The 18,234-nt window shown below is 47.2% G+C and overlaps 1 protein-coding gene across 3 annotated transcripts; it reads right to left on the bottom strand.

The window, feature by feature from the left end:
* Window positions 1–75: 75 nt before the first annotated feature.
* On the bottom strand, window positions 76–15,872 carry LOC124048345 (isocitrate dehydrogenase [NADP] cytoplasmic-like). 3 transcript variants are annotated; one of them, XM_046369046.1, is made up of 9 exons: window positions 15,763–15,872; window positions 13,643–13,772; window positions 8,857–9,148; window positions 4,724–4,826; window positions 4,133–4,310; window positions 3,743–3,894; window positions 3,040–3,180; window positions 2,615–2,777; window positions 76–2,519 (listed from the first exon to the last, which is right to left on the bottom strand). In XM_046369046.1, the coding sequence occupies exons 1-9, from the start codon at window positions 15,794–15,796 to the stop codon at window positions 2,426–2,428; spliced, it is 1,287 nt and encodes a 428-aa protein (XP_046225002.1). In that variant the 5' UTR covers window positions 15,797–15,872; the 3' UTR covers window positions 76–2,425. The 3 variants fall into 3 exon arrangements, with proteins under 3 accessions (XP_046225002.1, XP_046225011.1, XP_046225019.1); XM_046369055.1 differs by lacking the exon at window positions 15,763–15,872 and adding an exon at window positions 14,636–14,748; XM_046369063.1 differs by lacking the exons at window positions 13,643–13,772; window positions 15,763–15,872 and adding an exon at window positions 10,265–10,381.
* Window positions 15,873–18,234: the final 2,362 nt, after the last annotated feature.

Here is an 18,234-nt window from a genome sequence, read left to right as displayed (position 1 = left end):
AACTACAAATAATCTGAACCCTACATATAGTAAAACATGGGATTAATATAGCACTTTAAGGACCAAAGTCAAAACAATTGTAAACAAATTTAATTTAAAAAAGATAGTTTACAAAAACATGAATAAAGAGTGGGGTGGGCTGAAATAAGAGATGTATCAGTGTATGGGGAGGGTTGGGGTTAGGATACGAACCTGGTTTAGGGTAAGGGGCATGTGGGTTGGTAGGGGACAAAAATGTCAGAGGTGGGGGGGAGCAAGGTGGTGAAGGGCTTTGTAGGTCAGAAAGAAGAGCTTGTAATCAAAGCGTTGAGAGACAGGGAGCTAGTGAAGTTCACAGAGGAGATGTGCTACCAGTACTTAGTGTGGGTGAGGGGGTCGGGCTGCAGAGTTATGAACCATTTGGAGCTTATGGAGGGAGCTTGAGTTGGCGCTAGAGAATAGTGAGTTACAGTAGTCAAGACAGGAGGAAATGAATGCGTATTGCAACGGCAGGACAAGTTGGACCCGACTTTGGCAATGTTGCGGAGGTGGAAGAATGACAATTTGCCAGTCTGTGTCGTATGTGATGGTCAAAGGAAAGGGTGAAGCCAAGGTTGTGTGTGTGGGGGGAGACAGTGGTGTCAATCGCAAGATTACCAGCTTTGGTGAAGATGGATTTGGTGTCTATGAGTAGGAGTTCCGTTTTATAAATGCTTAGCTTGAGGAAGTGTTGTTGCAGCCATGTTTTTATTGCTGAGAAAGGAAATTCAATGTGGGTCGAATAGGGATTTGGTGCCGAGGTGATCTGGGTGTCACCTGACCAAGGAAGATGAAGAGTAAGGGTCTCAGCACAGTACCTTGGGGGACACCCTGTGTGACTGCAGTGGTGTCTGAGGTATGGTCATTGAGGGAGATTTAGTGGGTCTGGTTTATGAGGTACGATTGTAGCCAGGAAAGTGCTGTACCCTCAATCTGATGACTCAGTGCTAAAAGTGGCACTCCGGTCAAGGAGAATCAGGATGTTAATGACATCAGCACCAGCAGAGGTGAGGTCATTCACAACTGAGTGCAGTTTCAGTACTGTGGTGGAAACCAGAATGGAGGGGCTTGAATTCTTTGTTTACTAGCAGGTGGGTTTGAATTGGGAGGAAACCGTCTCTTCCAGAGTCTTTGATAGGAAGGTTGGAAATTGTGCAGAAAGATGGTGTCCGTTCCTGGCATTTTTAAGATGGGGGAGGGGTGCTTGCAGCTGTTCTGTAGTTGGAGGGGTGAGATCCGTGGGCAAGGGAGAGGTTGATGGTGTGTGATATATGGACAGAGGGCAGGCAGGCTTTAATGAGAACAGTAGGGTGAGGATCCAGGGATGGACAGAGCAGGCAGGCTTTAATGAGAACAGTAGGGTGAGGATCCAGGGATGGACAGAGGGCAGGCAGGCTTTAATGAGAACAGTAGGGAGAGGATCCAGGGATGGACAGAGGGCAGGCAGGCTTTAATGAGAACAGTAGGGAGAGGATCCAGGGATGGACAGGGCAGGCAGGCTTTAATGAGAACATTAGGGAGAGGATCCAGGGATGGACAGAGGGCAGGCAGGCTTTAATGAGAACAGTAGGGAGAGGATCCAGGGATGGACAGGGCAGGCATGCTTTAATGAGAACAGTAGGGTGAGGATCCAGGGATGGACAGAGCAGGCAGGCTTTAATGAGAACAGAGCTGTGATGAGTAAGTTGTGGTGTTGATGACAGGAATTTTGAGATAGGGAGAGTCAATGAGTGCAAATTCGTAGAGCCGGGTTTCAGGGGTGACGGTTGACGGGGGGAGGGGCAGATAAGAGAGATTAATCAGTCAGTGAAGTGTATTTTGGTGAGCTCTTCCTTGAAAATAGCTGATGGAAGGAATTGCAGAGTTCAGTGGAGGGAGTAGAGAAGGCGTTGTCATGAGGCTGAAGTAGTTTGCTGACAGTGGGGAATTGAGGGAGACAGAGCAGGGCTTGACTTGGGCAGCTAGTTCATCAGGAGAGTTGGGGGCGTGTTCAAGGGACAGAGCAAATGGCATTAGAGTTGTAGGGGGTCAACTACTTTTATGATGCAGAAGGTGTTGGTCTGTATTGTTGGGTAACATTGAAACAGTCCAGAACAGCAATGAAAGAGGCAAGTCTAGTTTAATATTGCCAAGCAACAGCAAGCATGGGGAGAGTGGGACAGCAATGGCAAGTAGTTTAGATAGGAATGATTCATTAGTTTTGGGAGGACACCCCCCCCCTGGACAAGACACCTCCTTGAAGCAGACAGACTGCTTGTGGAGGGAATGATTAAGTCTCGAGGGTCCTAGGTCTTCTAGAAGCTCTGGTTGAGTTCTGGGCAGACAGTCCCCCGTGGTTCAGTGTTGGCCGGGGCCTATAGTCCCTGCTGTCAATAGTGTGTGTGTTTAAAGTTGGGAGATGAGGTGATCACAGTTTGGGTTGGTTGGACATCTTGGTCTTCAGGTTCTCTGACAGTTTATCCAGGAACTCAAAGGTGTTCAGGTAGTCTGAGCGTTTGGTACTAAGGGAGAAGAGAAGATGAAGGAAAGAAAGACCATTGGAGTCAGTCTAGTTTCAGAGTCAGATTTACTGTGCGTATGTATGCATGCTACTCACCCTGCCATGCCTTTGATACAGATCGCCAGATCCTTGGTCATGAAGCCAGCCTCAATGGTCTCCACGCAGACCACCTCCAGGGCCTCAGCAAACACACGCAGCTCTGCGTTGTCATCCAGCTTCGCCCGGTGCAGCAGCCCCCGCGACCACGCAAAGATGGACGCTACACACACACGTTAGGGACATGTCAAAACGTTGAGCTCGAGGTCCTCGTGTTGCCTGTGTTGTAATCAATAGAAAGCAGTTTCTATTGGACAAATTCAGGTAGGTCCCTCCCAGTTTGGTGTAAGAAACATTTTGCAACACAGTAATGAACACACCCCTGCTACATGCAGATCTACATCCAGAAGGGGAATGAGGCTGAATGGTTTTTATAGAACAGGCATTATCAGTCAGAGACTGCATGGTATCCGTGTCTAATTTACCAATGGGGTTGGTGGATGTCTCCTTGCCCTGCTGGTGCTGTCTGTAGTGGCGCGTTACCGTGCCGTGGGCCGCCTCCGACTCCACCGTACGACCGTCAGGACAGATGAGCACACTGGTCATCATACCAAGGGACCCATAACCTGGGGTACACACAGAGGTATTAAATACATCTGTCACAAAGTACTTAACAGCTAACTGGATATAAACGCTCAGGGACAGTAGTGCCAAGACAAAATATATATATCAGCATTCTCCTGTGTTCTGGAACTAAAAGGCATTGAGATTATTTTAAGGAATATTTTAAGACTAATTAAAAGATGGACTAGCTGGTCTTACCTTGGGCTACAGAGTCCACATCAGACTAGACTAGCTGGTCTTACCTTGGGCTACAGAGTCCACATCAGAGTAGACTAGCTGGTCTTACCTTGGGCTACAGAGTCCACATCAGACTAGACTAGCTGGTCTTACCTTGGGCTACAGAGTCCACATCAGACTGGACTAGCTGGTCTTACCTTGGGCTACAGAGTCAGACTGGACTAGCTGGTCTTACCTTGGGCTACAGAGTCAGACTAGACTAGCTGGTCTTACCTTGGGCTACAGAGTCAGACTGGACTAGCTGGTCTTACCTTGGGCTACAGAGTCAGACTGGACTAGCTGGTCTTACCTTGGGCTACAGAGTCAGACTGGACTAGCTGGTCTTACCTTGGGCTACAGAGTCAGACTGAACGTCTCCGTCGTAGTTCTTGCAGGCCCAGATGAATCCTCCATCAGACTTCATGGCCTGAGCCACCATGTCATCAATCAGACGATGCTCATACCAGATCCCCTTCTGCTCAAACTTAGAGCGGTACTGCCTGGGACACAGGAACAGTGTTTACACACCTAAACCTCATACTGTCCTTTATAAAGGAGTCAGAAATGGAACATTTGCATAGTAGGCGGGGGGTGGGGCTTGTCGGCCAATTACAATGTATGGTTGACGATAAAGGGTATGTGAATCGTGTTTATCATCTACATGCTGAAAAATATATTGTTAATAGGGAAAATAAATATTTACTCTGCAATTAAATGTCTGAGGCCAGGCAGACATACTTTTCATAGATCTCCTGGAAGATATCTTTGAAGCGTCCGTCGTACTTCTTGAGGATGGTGTTCTTGGTGCTGAGGTACAGAGGCCAACCTTTAACCAGGCCCATCTGGAAGGAGCTGTGGGCAAAGTCCCTGATGGAGCTGTCTGTGTTGTACATCCCCAGAGCCACACCACCTGAACCTGGAGGACAAAGACATATCATTCTCATGAAGATACTGTACACTCACATGAATACACCACACACACTAAGACAGCCACCTGCCCCCTCCCCCATTTTGCAAACAGAGCAATGGAGCCAACCTTAATCACAATCTCTAGTTAATGAAAATTCTGTTTGTCTACAGTATGTGCAGAAGAGGGAGGAACACAGCTGATTTATCATTCAGAGTTAAATCCGATACTGCCGTTCTCATATTGTAATATTTACACAGCAAACATATGTAAAGATTGTCATATTGACATACACAGGCTGGCACCATAGGCTAACACAATATTATATAATGGACAAAATCTATTCTGGACATTATTTTCCCTTACAAGCAAAGGTTATATTTTAGATTGATTTTCATTGAAAGTAAAACTTGTGGTTTTACCTTCAAAGTCATGGACGACAAAGTTCATTGGCTCCCCAATCTTGGGTGTGAATTTCATCTCCAGTCTCCCAGGTCCAGGTACCACAAAGTCTGTGGCCTTGTACTGCAAAGGGGAGAGAGGTCATAGATGAAACGGACAAGGGCGCCATCTAGTGGAGGAACATAGAAGGGCAATCCCCGTCTGGGGCAACCAGGCACTGGACTACTGTTCACTGGGTAGATGACAGTAACCTGTAATCTCAGAATAGATGACAGGTTACATTGCTGTTGGAGAGCTGAAAAACAGATGTGTCTGGTCAAAATGAATCATTGTTATGGTTTTTCAACCAATCAGTAGTGTGGATGCAACAGGAAGAGCAATCCGAAATAGCACTGTATTACAATAAAATAAATCCAGGCCATACCGTGACTGTCAAATACAGAAACCAACCAAAAGGTCAAGTTCCCACCTCATTTCTCAATGGAGTTGAAGCGTATTGACAACGGCGTATTGACAACGGCATGGTGCCACGTACATTGTTCTCTAGCTGCAGTACAGTATGAACGTCGTTCCACTTTGAGACGTGGAGCCAGTGTAGAGACATGGTCTAAAGGGCAACAAAGCCATTTTAAAATCAGTGACTGAGCGTTCAGTGACAAAACCAGTCTATTTGTCTTTGTGGGCAGGCCTGACCATCACACCTCTAGTCTGCATGAAGTTAACATGTGATCACCTGGAGACTGTACAATATCTCCTCCTTAATTAAAAACGTGTTAACAGACGGGGTACCACTAACACATAGCTTCATTTACCATAGCATCCATCCTCTGTCTCGAGGTAAATCAGATTCAAGGAAGTGAGGGAGGAAGGGCCTCGAGAAACCTAGAGAGCCAATCATTAGGGGTGGGGGGGGGCATGGTATAAAGACATTTTGATTAGAGGTCGACCGATTAGGATTTTAACGCCGATACGATTATTGGAGGACCAAAAAAAGCAGATGCCGATTTTTTATTTTTTATAATAATGACAATTACAACATTACTGAATGAACAGTTATTTTAACTTAATATAATACATCAATAAAATCAAGTTAGCATCAAATAAATAATGAAACATGCTTGCTCAGAACATATGAAAGCTGGTGGTTCCTTTTAACATGAGTCTTGAATATTCCCAGGTAGGAAGTTTCAGGTTGTAGTTAAAGGAATTATAGGACTATTTCCCTCTATACCATTTGTATTTCATTAACCTTTGACTATTGGATGTTCTTATAGGCACTTTAGTATTGCCAGTGTAACAGTATAGCTTCAGTCCCTCTCCTCGCCCCTACCTGGGCTCGAACCAGGAACACGTCGACAAATCGACAACAGCCACCCTCGAAGCAGCGTTACCCATCGCTCCACAAAATCTGCAGCCCTTGCAAGGGGAACAACTACTCCAAGTCTCAGAGCGAGTGGCGTTTGAAACGCTATTAGCACGCACCCCGCTAACTAGCCAGCCATTTCACATCGGTTACACCAGCCTAATCTTGGGAGTTGATAGGCTTGAAGTCATAAACAGCTCAATGCTTGAAGCACAACGAAGAGCTGCTGGCAAACGCACTAAAGTGCTGTTTGAATGAATGTTTACAAGCCTGCTGCTGCCTACCACTGCTCAGTCAGACTGCTCTATCAAATCATAGACTTAAACATAATAACACACAGAAATACAAGCCTTTGGTCATTAATATGGTCAAACGGAAACGATCATTTCGAAAACAAAGTTTATTCTTTCAGTGAAATACGGAACTGTATATTCCTTTTACATTGTACAACCTTCAATGTCATAATTATGAACAATTAGTTCGCAATGAGCCAAGCGGTCTAAACTCTTGCATATACAGTGGGGCAAAAAAGTATTTAGTCTGCCACCAATTGTGCAAGTTCTCCCACTTAAAAAGATGAGGCCTGTAAGTTTCATCATAGGTTCACTTCAACTATGACAGACAAAATAAGAAAAAAAAATCCAGAAAAAAAAAATCACATTGTAGGTTTTTTAATGAATTTATTTGCAAATTATGGTGGAAAATAAGTATTTGGTCAATAACAAAAGTTTCAATACTTTGTTATATACCCTTTGTTGGCAATGACAGAGGTCAAATGTTTTCTGTAAGTCTTCACAAGGTTTTCACACACTGTTGCTGGTATTTTGGTCCATTCCTCCATGCAGATCTCCTCTAGAGCAGTGATGTATGTTTTGGGGCTGTTGCTGGGCAACAGACTTTCAACTCCCTCCAAAGATTTTCTATGGGGTTGAGATCTGGAGACTGGCTAGGCCACTCCAGGACCTTGAAATGCTTCTTACGAAGCCACTCAGTCGTTGCCCGGGCAGTGAGTTTGGGATCATTGTCATGCTGAAAGACCCAGCCACGTTTCATCTTCAATGCCCTTGCTGATGGAGGTTCACTCAAAATCAATACATGCCCCATTCATTCCTTCCTTTAAACGGATCAGTCGTCCTGGTCCCTTTGCAGAAAAACAGCCCCACAGCATGATGTTTCCACCCCCATGCTTCACAGTAGGTATGGTGTTTTTTGGATGCAACTCAGCATTCTTTGTCCTCCAAACAAGAGTTGAGTTTTTACCAAAAAAAAGTTATATTTTGGTTTCATCTGACATTCTCCCAATCTTCTTCTGGATCATCCAAATGCTCTATAGCAAACTTCAGACGGGCCAGGACATGTACTGGCTTAAGCAGGGGGACACGTCTGGCATTGCAGGATTTGAGTCCCTGGCGGCGAAGTGGGTTACTGATGGTAGGCTTTGTTACTTTGGTCCCAGCTCTCTGCAGGTCATTCACTAGGTCCCCCCGTGTGTGGTTCTGGGATTTTTGCTCACCGTTCTTGTGATCATTTTGACCCCACGGGGTGAGATCTTGCGTGGAGCCCCAGATCAAGGGAGATTATCAGTGGTCTTGTCTGTCTTCCATTTCCTAATAATTGCTCCCACTGTTGATTTCTTCAAACCAAGCTGCTTACCTTTTGCAGATTCAGTTTTCCCAGCCTGGTGCAGGTCTACAATTGTGTTTCTGGTGTCTTGACAGCTCTTTGGTCTTGGCCATAGTGGAGTTTGGAGTGTGACTGTTTGAGGTTGTGGACAGGTGTCTTTTATACTGAAGTTCAAACAGGTGCCATTAATACAGGTAACGAGTGGAGGACAGAGGAGCCTCTTAAATAAGAAGTTTACAGGTCTGTGAGAGCCAGAAATCTTGCTTGTTTGTAGGTGACCAAATACTTTTTTCCCACCATAATTTGCAAATAAATTCAATTTTTAGAAAATCATACAATGTGATTTTCTGGAGAATTTTTATTTTTATTTTGTCTGTCATAGTTGAAGTGTACCTATGATGAAAATTACAGGCCTCATCTTTTTAAGTGGGAGAACTTGCACAATTGGTGGCTGACTAAAAAATGTTCTGCCCCACTGTACCCTGACTCTGCGTGCAATGAACGCAAGAGAAATGATAATTTCACGTAGTTAATATTGCCTGCTAACCTTTCTTTTAGCTAAATATGCAGGTTTAAAAATATATACTTCTGTGTATTGATTTTAAGAAAGGCATTGTAGTTTATGGTTAGGTACACGTTGGAGCAACAGTCCTTTTTCGCAAATGCGCACCGCATCAATTATATGCAACGCAGGACACGCTAGATAAAATAGTAATATCATCAACCATGTGTAGTTATAACTAGTGATTATGATTGATTGTTTGTTCTTTCTAAGATAAGTTTAACGCTAGCTAGTAACAAACCTTGGCTTCTTACCGCATTCGCGTAACAGGCTCCTCGTGAGGCAGGTGGTTAGAGCGTTGGACTAGTTAACCGTAAGGTTGCAAGATTGGATCCCTGAGCTGACAAGGTGAAAATCTGTCGTTCTGCCCCCGAACAAGGCAGCTAACCCACTGTTCCTAGACCATCATTGAAAATAAGAATGTGTTCTTAACTGACTTGCCTCGTTAAATAAAGGTATAAAAAAAATAATAAAAAAATGGTCGTCCAAAAATACCAATTTCGATTGTTATGAAAACTTGAAATCGGCCCTTCTAATTAATCGGTCCTCTAATTTTAATGAATGGTTAGTAAGGGTTCTACTGCTGAAGGGGTGGTAAAGGTTACCTGGTCTCCGTGGGCATGCCTGCCGATGATGATGGGTTTGACCCAGCCGGGCACCAGGCGGGGGATGTTCTTACAGATGATGGCCTCCCTGAACACGGTGCCCCCCAGGATGTTACGGATGGTCCCGTTGGGCGAGCGCCACATCTGCTTTAGCTTGAACTCCTCCACCCGGTTTTCATCCGGCGTGATGGTGGCACACTTAATGCCCACGTTGTAGCGCCGCGTCGCCTCCGCCGCCTCAACCGTCACCTTGTCGTCCGTGGCATCGCGGTTCTCCATGCCCAGGTCGTAGCTGAGGGAAGGGCAGAAGAGCAGCAGGGAGGAGGATAATTGTTACCTTTAGGGTTCATGGGAGGACAAATGCTATGAAGAGTATGTGGGCCTGTGAAACCAATTAAAAAGTTAATGTTTCTATCAGAATAAAGTTTAATACATTTACTGTGTGTTTTTGTTCAATGTCATGTAGCCTTCTATAATGAAGTCAGTGGGGATTCCCAATGCAAAACCTACCTCTGATGACTGAACCACCTCATCAGGGAGTTCCCTACTCTATCAGGTCTAACAGAGCCACACACTGTACCAATCAAAACAGGACCCAGTAAACAAAACCTTCCCTTTTCAAATGCAGCAGGAATTAAACAATTGCAAAAAGTAGAATGTATTTGTCGAACAGAGCAACATTCAAATCAGTGTGAAATGATGCAAATCACAGTGTCATCACTATAGAGTAAAGCTTGGTGAGAGGCTGAACCAGAAACAGTATACAAGATGCTAACATGTGAACAAAGAGGCCAGTCTTCGCAGGCTGCTGCTACGTGACTGAACTAATGAATTACTCCTCTGAAAGACCCAACACATCCTAGCAGGCGATGGGGTGCTCTTGTTTTCCACTAGTTACCGCAAGCAAAAAGTCAATTGGCTAGATCTTTTTTTTAACGGTGTCTTTTTGGTCTTAAATTTAAGGTTAGCAGTGTGATTAAGGTTGTTTAAAATTTTATTTTAAGAGAAATTGTAATAATAGGCAGGGTTTATGACAGCTAGTGATGACTGACGTGCTACTCCTGGTGGCAATGAACTATTAGTTTGAGGTATTATTACATAACCAACTTCCCATTTCTACACACAGTTAGAGACCGGGTTGTCTGCTCAAACTACAACACATTTTTTAAACCTTTATTTAACTAGGCAAGTCAGTTAAAAACAAATTCTTATTTTCAATGACGGCCTAGAAACAGTGGGTTAACTGCCTGTTCAGGGGCAGAACCTTCCGGTTACTAGTCCAACGCTCTAACAATGCAAGAAGGAACTATTTATTTGTTTATTGATTTAACACTAAATTGAAAATCACCCCACAAATAAAGTGCACTGCACCCGTATATCCAAAAAAGACAAGACAAAGCATAAATACCTCATTTCCTTGTAAGCCTTTCCTTGTGTAAACTGGGTTTTGTTCAACAACCTTTCACCCAGTTTCTCCCTCCCCCTTAGCCTAGTACTACAACAATGTGCAACTCCACAGACAACCGCAGGTTAGATGTGCAGATTTCCCAATGACAGTGAGATGCACATCTGATACAGCACTACAGGCGTTGTGTAATGGTGCAAGATGGCGATAAATTGCCTGAGGACTGTGTGCGCACTGTGGTTGACCAAGATGACCCATCCACACACCCCACATCCCCAACCAGACAGAATGCATTCCTAAGATTTGTGAAACCAATGAGTGTGCCTTACAGACACAGAAACTGGGACAGCAGGAATAAAACAAACCTGCAAGAATAAAAATAAATAAAAAACTTAAGCTATCCTTCTCACTTGACCAACTTCAGATGGCAATAATTGGATACATTTTTTAATTACTGGAGATAAACAAATATTAAAAAATATGCCCAGGACATGGGTAACAAGCATGACCACAGGTCAGGTCACGGGTAATGAGCATGACCACAGGTCAGGACATGGGTAATCTCTTTCCAAAACACTTCTGCCCAAATGCACGTAGAGTCTAGTGGACGAACGCATCAAACTTGACCTTCGTTAGCAGAAAGCCCAGGAGAAACTCCCGGCACATAGACATCAGCTTATTTTACCAACCAATAATTTCCCACAACACCTTCCCCCCCTAACCCTCCCGTACAATAGCACACCACAAGCACAGAGCCACGCCTCAATAGTGTGTTTTGACAAAATTGAAATAGTTCACTCATTAAGGTCACTCCCACCAAATTCTAAATGGTCATTCCCACGGACCAAATTTGAATAGTTGATGTACCAGGCTTATTATGTGCTGTTTCTAACGGTTTTAAGACACTGAAAAGCTCATACAATTGTAATAATCACAGCACTGCAGCCAATGTCGTGTGTGTGTTTAATATCAGTCCCACAGTGTGAAGGTCTAGTGCAAAGAGGACTGGACGAGAGCAGAGGACTGGACGAGAGCAGAGGACTGGACGAGAGCAGAGGACTGGACGAGAGCAGAGGACTGGACGAGAGCAGAGGACTGGACGAGAGCAGAGGACTGGACGAGAGCAGAGGACTGGACGAGAGCAGACTTAAACAGTCCAGATTTGACAGTCCAGAGTTGTAGCTCTTGGAAAGGATTGGTTCTGGATCAATCACGCCACATCCAGCTCAACTAGTCTGCTGACATCATGTGATCAGATTGTCTGGGGGGGGGGGGTTTGGGTAATACACTGCTCTTTAAAACAGCTACCTCTAGGAACAAACTGGTCCTCACAGTTTCAAAATGCATTGGTCTTTTCAAAAATGGTAAATGATTATACAAGTCCCTTTGATCTGGCCATCACACTACCTTTTACCCAACACTTGAAACATGCCACATGTTCTGAACAGACATCTAATACAGGATAGCATGAGAGTACAATACAGAACACGTTGCACAATAATGTGCAGCGACAACGAACAAACCTGTCCTTGGTGATATTTGCTAGTGTCTAGGGTTAGTGTAGTGCAGAGCCCAGCTACAATCAGCATTTCCACATCACGTGTTATTCCTGTAACCTATAGGGGTTTCCTGTGCATGGACTTAAGAAAAACTGAGCATTACAAGTCAACCTAGTGAACCCTGTCATGAAGCCTACCCACCAACCCAGACGAACCCACCTACCCACCCTACCCACCCAGCAAACCCTACCCACCCAGCAAACCCTACCCACCAATCTACCTAGGGAACCCTACCCACCCACCCACCCACCCGCCCACCCACCTAGCACCCAAACCTACCCACCCGCCCACCCACCGTGCGAACCCTACCCGCCCGCCGTACCCGCCCGAAGCCCTACCCGCCCGCCCCAACCCCCCACCGTGCGAACCCTACCCGCCCGCCCAACCCACCCGCCCACCGAGCGAACCCTACCCGCCCGCCAACCCACCCACCCACCCTAACCGCCCGCCCACCCACCCACCGAGCGAACCCTAACCGCCCGCCCGCCCCCACCCACCCACCGAGCGAACCCTACCCGCCCGCCCACCCGAACCCTACCCGCCCGCCCACCCACCCACCCACCGAGCGAACCCTACCGCCCGCCCACCCACCCACCGCCCACCGACCCGCCCGCCCACCGCGAAACCGCCCGCCCGCCCACCGAACCCTACCCCCGCCCGCCCACCGAACCCCCCCCGCCCACCCCCCGCCCGCCCACCGAGCGAACCCTACCCGCCCGCCCACCGAACCCTACCCGCCCGCCCACCAACCCACCGAGCGAACCCCGCCCGCCCACCCACCCACCCGTACCCGCCCGAACCCTACCCGCCCGCCCACCCGCCCGCCCACCGTGCGAACCCAAACCTACCCGCCCGCCCACCGAGCGAACCCTACCCGCCCGCCCACCGAGCGAACCCTACCCGCCCGCCAACCCACCCACCGAGCGAACCCTACCCGCCCACCCTACCCGCCCGCCAACCCACCCACCGAGCCCGAACCCACCCGCCCGCCCGCCCACCCACCCAGCGAACCCCCCGCCCGCCCGCCCACCCACCTAGCGAACCCCGCCCGCCCGCCAACCCACCCAGCGAACCCCCCGCCCGCCCGCCCGCCAACCCACCCACCGAGCGAACCCCGCCCGCCCGCCCAACCGCCCAGCGAACCCTACCCGCCCGCCCCCACCCACCGAGCGAACCCCGCCCGCCCAACCCACCCACCGAGCGCGAACCCCCCGCCCGCCAACCCACCCACCGAGCGAACCCTACCCGCCCGCCCACCCACCAACCCACCCACCGCCCGCCAACCCACCCACCGAGCGAACCCTACCCGCCCGCCCACCCGCCGAGCGAACCCCCGCCCGCCCACCCCCGCCCACCGCCCACCGAACCCTACCCGCCCGCCAACCCACCCACCGAGCGAACCCTACCCACCCGCCAACCTACCTAGCGAACCCTACCCCCGCCCGCCCACCCACCCCCGAACCCAACCTACCTAGCGAACAACCCTGCGAACCCTACCCGCCCGCCCACCGAACCCTGCCCCCACCCGCCCAACCTACCCAGCGAACCCTACCCGAACCCTACCCGCCAACCCACCCAACAACCCACCCGAGCGAACCCCGCCCCCACGAACCCTAGATTCAGAACACTGCTATAACTTTGCTCTATTCATTCCGGTTCTATCTATGTATTTAAGGTATAGGAACTGTGTCAAAACAGGGTGGACTACCTGAACTTGTCCAATAAGAAGTGCTCATTTTCATTGTAAAATGTTTCCCGTTACCCTTTGCTACGGCGTACAGTAATGACTACAAGCCCAGGTGTAGCAGCAGGTACAAGTCACCTGTGCAGGTCCATCTCCAGGTAGGGGAAGATGAGCTTCTCCTTAATGAGCTCCCAGATGACTCTGGTCATCTCATCCCCCTGCATCTCCACCACCGACCCTGCCTTGATCTTCTGGGACATCCTGAAACCTGGGGGAGGCAGAGAGAGTCAGTCAATAGTAACAAGAAAATGGCAGCTGGCAAGCCTTCTGCATGTGGAAGTTATTTCAGCAGTGATACAGTCAAGGCAATTTCCCCCTGGTCTAAAGTACATTTCAAATTCATTTACAACTTGGCTTACTTGACCAGTGAGTCAGCATTTCTCTTGAATTAAATGCCATTTTGCTAAACAGGGACAGTTTCAAAGAGATTCCAACCTCTAGTTTTACAAGTATAACAACGTCACCTGAACCAGAATTAGTTTTAGCACCTATGGCCCATTTCTCTAAACTGAACATGGATAGCCTACATTAGCTACCGGCAAGATCAAGGCAAGAAACCTTGAGATAAAACCCATCCAATCAACAAGGCAGTACTGGTGCTTCAGCTGAATCGATACATTGCTTCTTCTGAAAACTTCGTAACAATGTTTTAACATTCCACCCGGAAAAGTTAACCCCAGAATGTTACATACATTGAACACCGAATGGCCATCGTATGATGAGGAGGGCTAATAGTCTAGGGATACTGGCAAAGACTAGACGAAGTTAAAGAATCTAACGTTAGTCTGGGCTAAATTACCTAATGTTAATCGCGAATATTAATTTACTGAATGTGTGCACAATCAGCCGGTGTGAGAGTTGTGAAGAAAGATAGTGACAAAACTCAACAGGCCTACCTACATCTCTCTCCATAACACATATTGCAAAATACATGTTCGTATCAAATAGGCACTGTATTTTAAAGACCCGATGGTATTTGTTATGTCCAACAACGGGGATGTAGCGATGATCAGACCAAATAAAAGCGTTTAGACCCTATATACCTAAGCAGTAGATACTATGAGTGCCTACCTTCGTTTCTAACAGAACCACAATATGTAGGTAATAGTTTAGGCTGTAGCGCGGGTTGTTCTGCACGGACTGGTTCTAGAAGGCTGCGGCTACAACTGACGAGAGGAGAGGCGCGGTTTCATATAAATAGAGGCGTCAACCAGGAGGGGGTTTGATTACACTGAACCGGGATAAAAACGGGTTTATTGCCCCTCACCGGGCAAAAGCGGTAAGGGAGGAGCGCCTGGCTCAAATAGAGCTAGACAGGGCCACAATGTCAACAAAATAACATGATATATCGCTCAGAAACATAAAACATGTATTTTCTAATAAATAAATATTATAATTTAAGTAGTTTCCCTTGGGGAGGCAGGTAAAACGATATGCGTTTATATAAAGAGCAAAAAAATCGTATGTAAAAACACTGGCCTACATAGAACTATGCCATTTTGGTTTTCAGCCAACTTCATCTTGGGCTTTAATTGGGGAAACCGGCTCATCCTCGTAATCAATGCTAACCCGGTTTAGCCACGCCATTAATCGAATCCCCTCCTGGTCAGCACCAGTGAACTCACCCGCAAGACAGACACTCCCTGAGCCAATCAGGGGAGATGTGAAAACCTAAACCAGACACCATACTCGCTGTTTTTTGTTCTCAATGAAATAATGTATTACGTAGACCAGATCCAGCTGCTATTACATTGGTGTCTGTGGGAGACACACCCAGTTAAGTAGACTGAAACGTCAATGGTAAACTGCCTCAGTTCACTATCTTCATTTATCCACCATCTTTTCCTAAACCAGCCAATAGAGTAATCCCACACCGCTATGGGAGGGTGTTTATGGGCGGGTAGTGGGTTTTTTCCAAGAGGGTTGTTTGTGCTACGCGGCGGCCTCAATTGCTCTGCGCGAATCATTTGAATAAAAATAAAAACATTTAACAGTTCATGTTAAATGATTAGGAAATGCAGTTGATTTAGGTTCCCAAACACACCCATTTCAACACAACTAACCTAGGCTATCACAATTCTGCCGTTCCTACTCTATCACCGTATGCAATCGTCGTCTCTGCAGATTTTTGAACAGACTGTTCATTGAGAAGGTGGCCTCATTAATGCACAAGTGCGAAAATGTATGATCATACTGACCTCCAAACCGTAGTCGGTCTGGCGCACCGAGCATGTCTTCGTTAAACGAAGTATAGGGAGCTTCGTCTGCCTCAAAGAACGTATGCCTACAATGAATGACAGACGCGTTCAATGTTTTGATCAGGTCGATGTTGCTACAGCACGGAGGGCTTATTTTTAAAGTAAAATGTTGTGCAACATTTCAGCACGAGCATTATGTTGATTTGGCAATGTGATCATTAACTTATAGAAAACAACCAGGCGAGGATAGACTTATGATATACACTCGCCTGGGTGTTTTCTATAAGTTTATGATCACATTGCCAAATCAACAACGGCACCCCACCCTTAATGCTTGTGTTGCAATGTTGCACAACGTTTAACTCTAAAAAGACCACAGTGCTGTGGCAACATCGCACGGATAAAAATACAGCGTACAAAAATTAGGAACAACTTCCTAATATAGAGTTGCACCCTCTTTTGCCCTCAGAACAGACTCGATTCGTCGGGGCGTGGACTCTACAAGGTGTCGAAAGCGTTCCACGGGGATGCTGGCCCATGTTGACTCTACAAGGTGTCGAAAGCGTTCCACGGGGATGCTGGCCCATGTTGACTCTACAAGGTGTCGAAAGCGTTCCACGGGGATGCTGGCCCATGTTGACTCTACAAGGTGTCGAAAGCGTTCCACGGGGATGCTGGCCCATGTTGACTCTACAAGGTGTCGAAAGCGTTCCACGGGGATGCTGGCCCATGTTGACTCTACAAGGTGTCGAAAGCGTTCCACGGGGATGCTGGCCCATGTTGACTCTACAAGGTGTCGCTCCACGGGGAATGCGACTCCACGGGGATGCTGGCCCATGTTGACTCTACAAGGTGTCGAAAGCGTTCCACGGGGATGCTGGCCCATGTTGACTCTACAAGGTGTCGAAAGCGTTCCACGGGGATGCTGGCCCATGTTGACTCTACAAGGTGTCGAAAGCGTTCCACGGGGATGCTGGCCCATGTTGACTCTACAAGGTGTCGAAAGCGTTCCACGGGGATGCTGGCCCATGTTGACTCTACAAGGTGTCGAAAGCGTTCCACGGGGATGCTGGCCCATGTTGACTCTACAAGGTGTCGAAAGCGTTCCACGGGGATGCTGGCCCATGTTGACTCTACAAGGTGTCATGTTGACTCTACAAGGTGTCGAAAGCGTTCCACGGGGATGCTGGCCCATGTTGACTCTACAAGGTGTCGAAAGCGTTCTCCACGGGGATGCTGGCCCATGTTGACTCTACAAGGTGTCGAAAGCGTTCCACGGGGATGCTGGCCCATGTTGACTCTACAAGGTGTCGAAAGCGTTCCACGGGGATGCTGGCCCATGTTGACTCTACAAGGTGTCGAAAGCGTTCCACGGGGATGCTGGCCCATGTTGACTCTACAAGGTGTCGAAAGCGTTCCACGGGGATGCTGGCCCATGTTGACTCTAATTCTCCCCACAGTTTGTCAAGTTGGTTGAATGTCCTTTGGGTGGAGGATCATTCTTGATCCAGTGGAGGATTTAGGTATCGGCGACATGGGCAGCCACGACTGGTTTTCTATCGCTCATTTTCACGTCACGCCAATGATATGTCACCGTGTGGGACTGACCGTCAATTAACCAATGATATGTCACCGTGTGGGACTGACCCAATGATATGTCACCGTGTGGGACTGACCGTCAATTAACCAATGATATGTCACCGTGTGGGACTGACCCAATGATATGTCACCGTGTGGGACTGACCGTCAATTAACCTTGTCGGAGTGGACGCCCTGATTCTAGTTTGAGCTAGGCAAGCTACTGCATGGGAAGGTCTCCCACTCAGAAGTAGGAGGTAGGGCGGGGGTAGGTTGACCTCAGGTCTCCCCACTAGAGGCCCTAGCTAGGGGAAGCGGGGAATCTATCATATAGCGCACCTTCAACTTTGTACAGTTTTAATGCAATTAGTAAAATGAGTCACACTATGAAGTGCTACCAAATAAACCACAATTCATTCATAATACTGTGAATGTATAGTTTCGCAGACATATTGTTGCATTTTATTCCTGGTTTGTGCGAAATCGTTAAGAATAATATAAACCAGTCTGCACACCACCAAGGTGAATTGGTTTAGTCCTGACTCTTGGTTGACAGTGTTGGGTAATGTATCATGCTCGAGTCCCAAATATACACATTTCTTTCTATTTGTCTTTGTAACTTATTTTTGATGTGAGTCTTATTTGCAATCTTGACACAAACCTTGACATCAAATAAGGGATCATAGCTTTCACCTGGTCAGTCTGTCATGGAAAGAGCAGGTGTCCTTAATGTTTTGTACACACAAACATATAACAAAAATATAAACGCAACATATAGTGTTGGTCCCATGTTTCATGAGCTGAAATAAAAGATCCCAGAAATGTTCCATACGCGCAATAAGCTTATCTAAAATGTTGTGCACAAATTTGTTTACATCCCTGTTAGTGAGCATT

The sequence above is a fragment of the Oncorhynchus gorbuscha genome, linkage group LG01 (genome assembly GCF_021184085.1).
Source record: "Oncorhynchus gorbuscha isolate QuinsamMale2020 ecotype Even-year linkage group LG01, OgorEven_v1.0, whole genome shotgun sequence".
NCBI lineage: Eukaryota > Metazoa > Chordata > Actinopteri > Salmoniformes > Salmonidae > Oncorhynchus > Oncorhynchus gorbuscha.
Note: the sequence above shows the minus strand (reverse complement) of the source record. Positions and strands in the feature narration are given on the sequence as shown.

Coding starts and splice junctions, on each gene's coding strand:
- LOC124048345 (XM_046369046.1), bottom strand. CDS start 15,796: ATGCTCGGTGCGCCAGACCGACTACGGTTTGGAG. Junction 3,181..3,742: donor GTCTGACTCTGTAGCCCAAG/GTAAGACCAGCT, acceptor TGTGTACCCCAG/GTTATGGGTCCCTTGGTATG. Junction 2,778..3,039: donor GACATCCACCAACCCCATTG/GTAAATTAGACA, acceptor GTGTGTGTGTAG/CGTCCATCTTTGCGTGGTCG.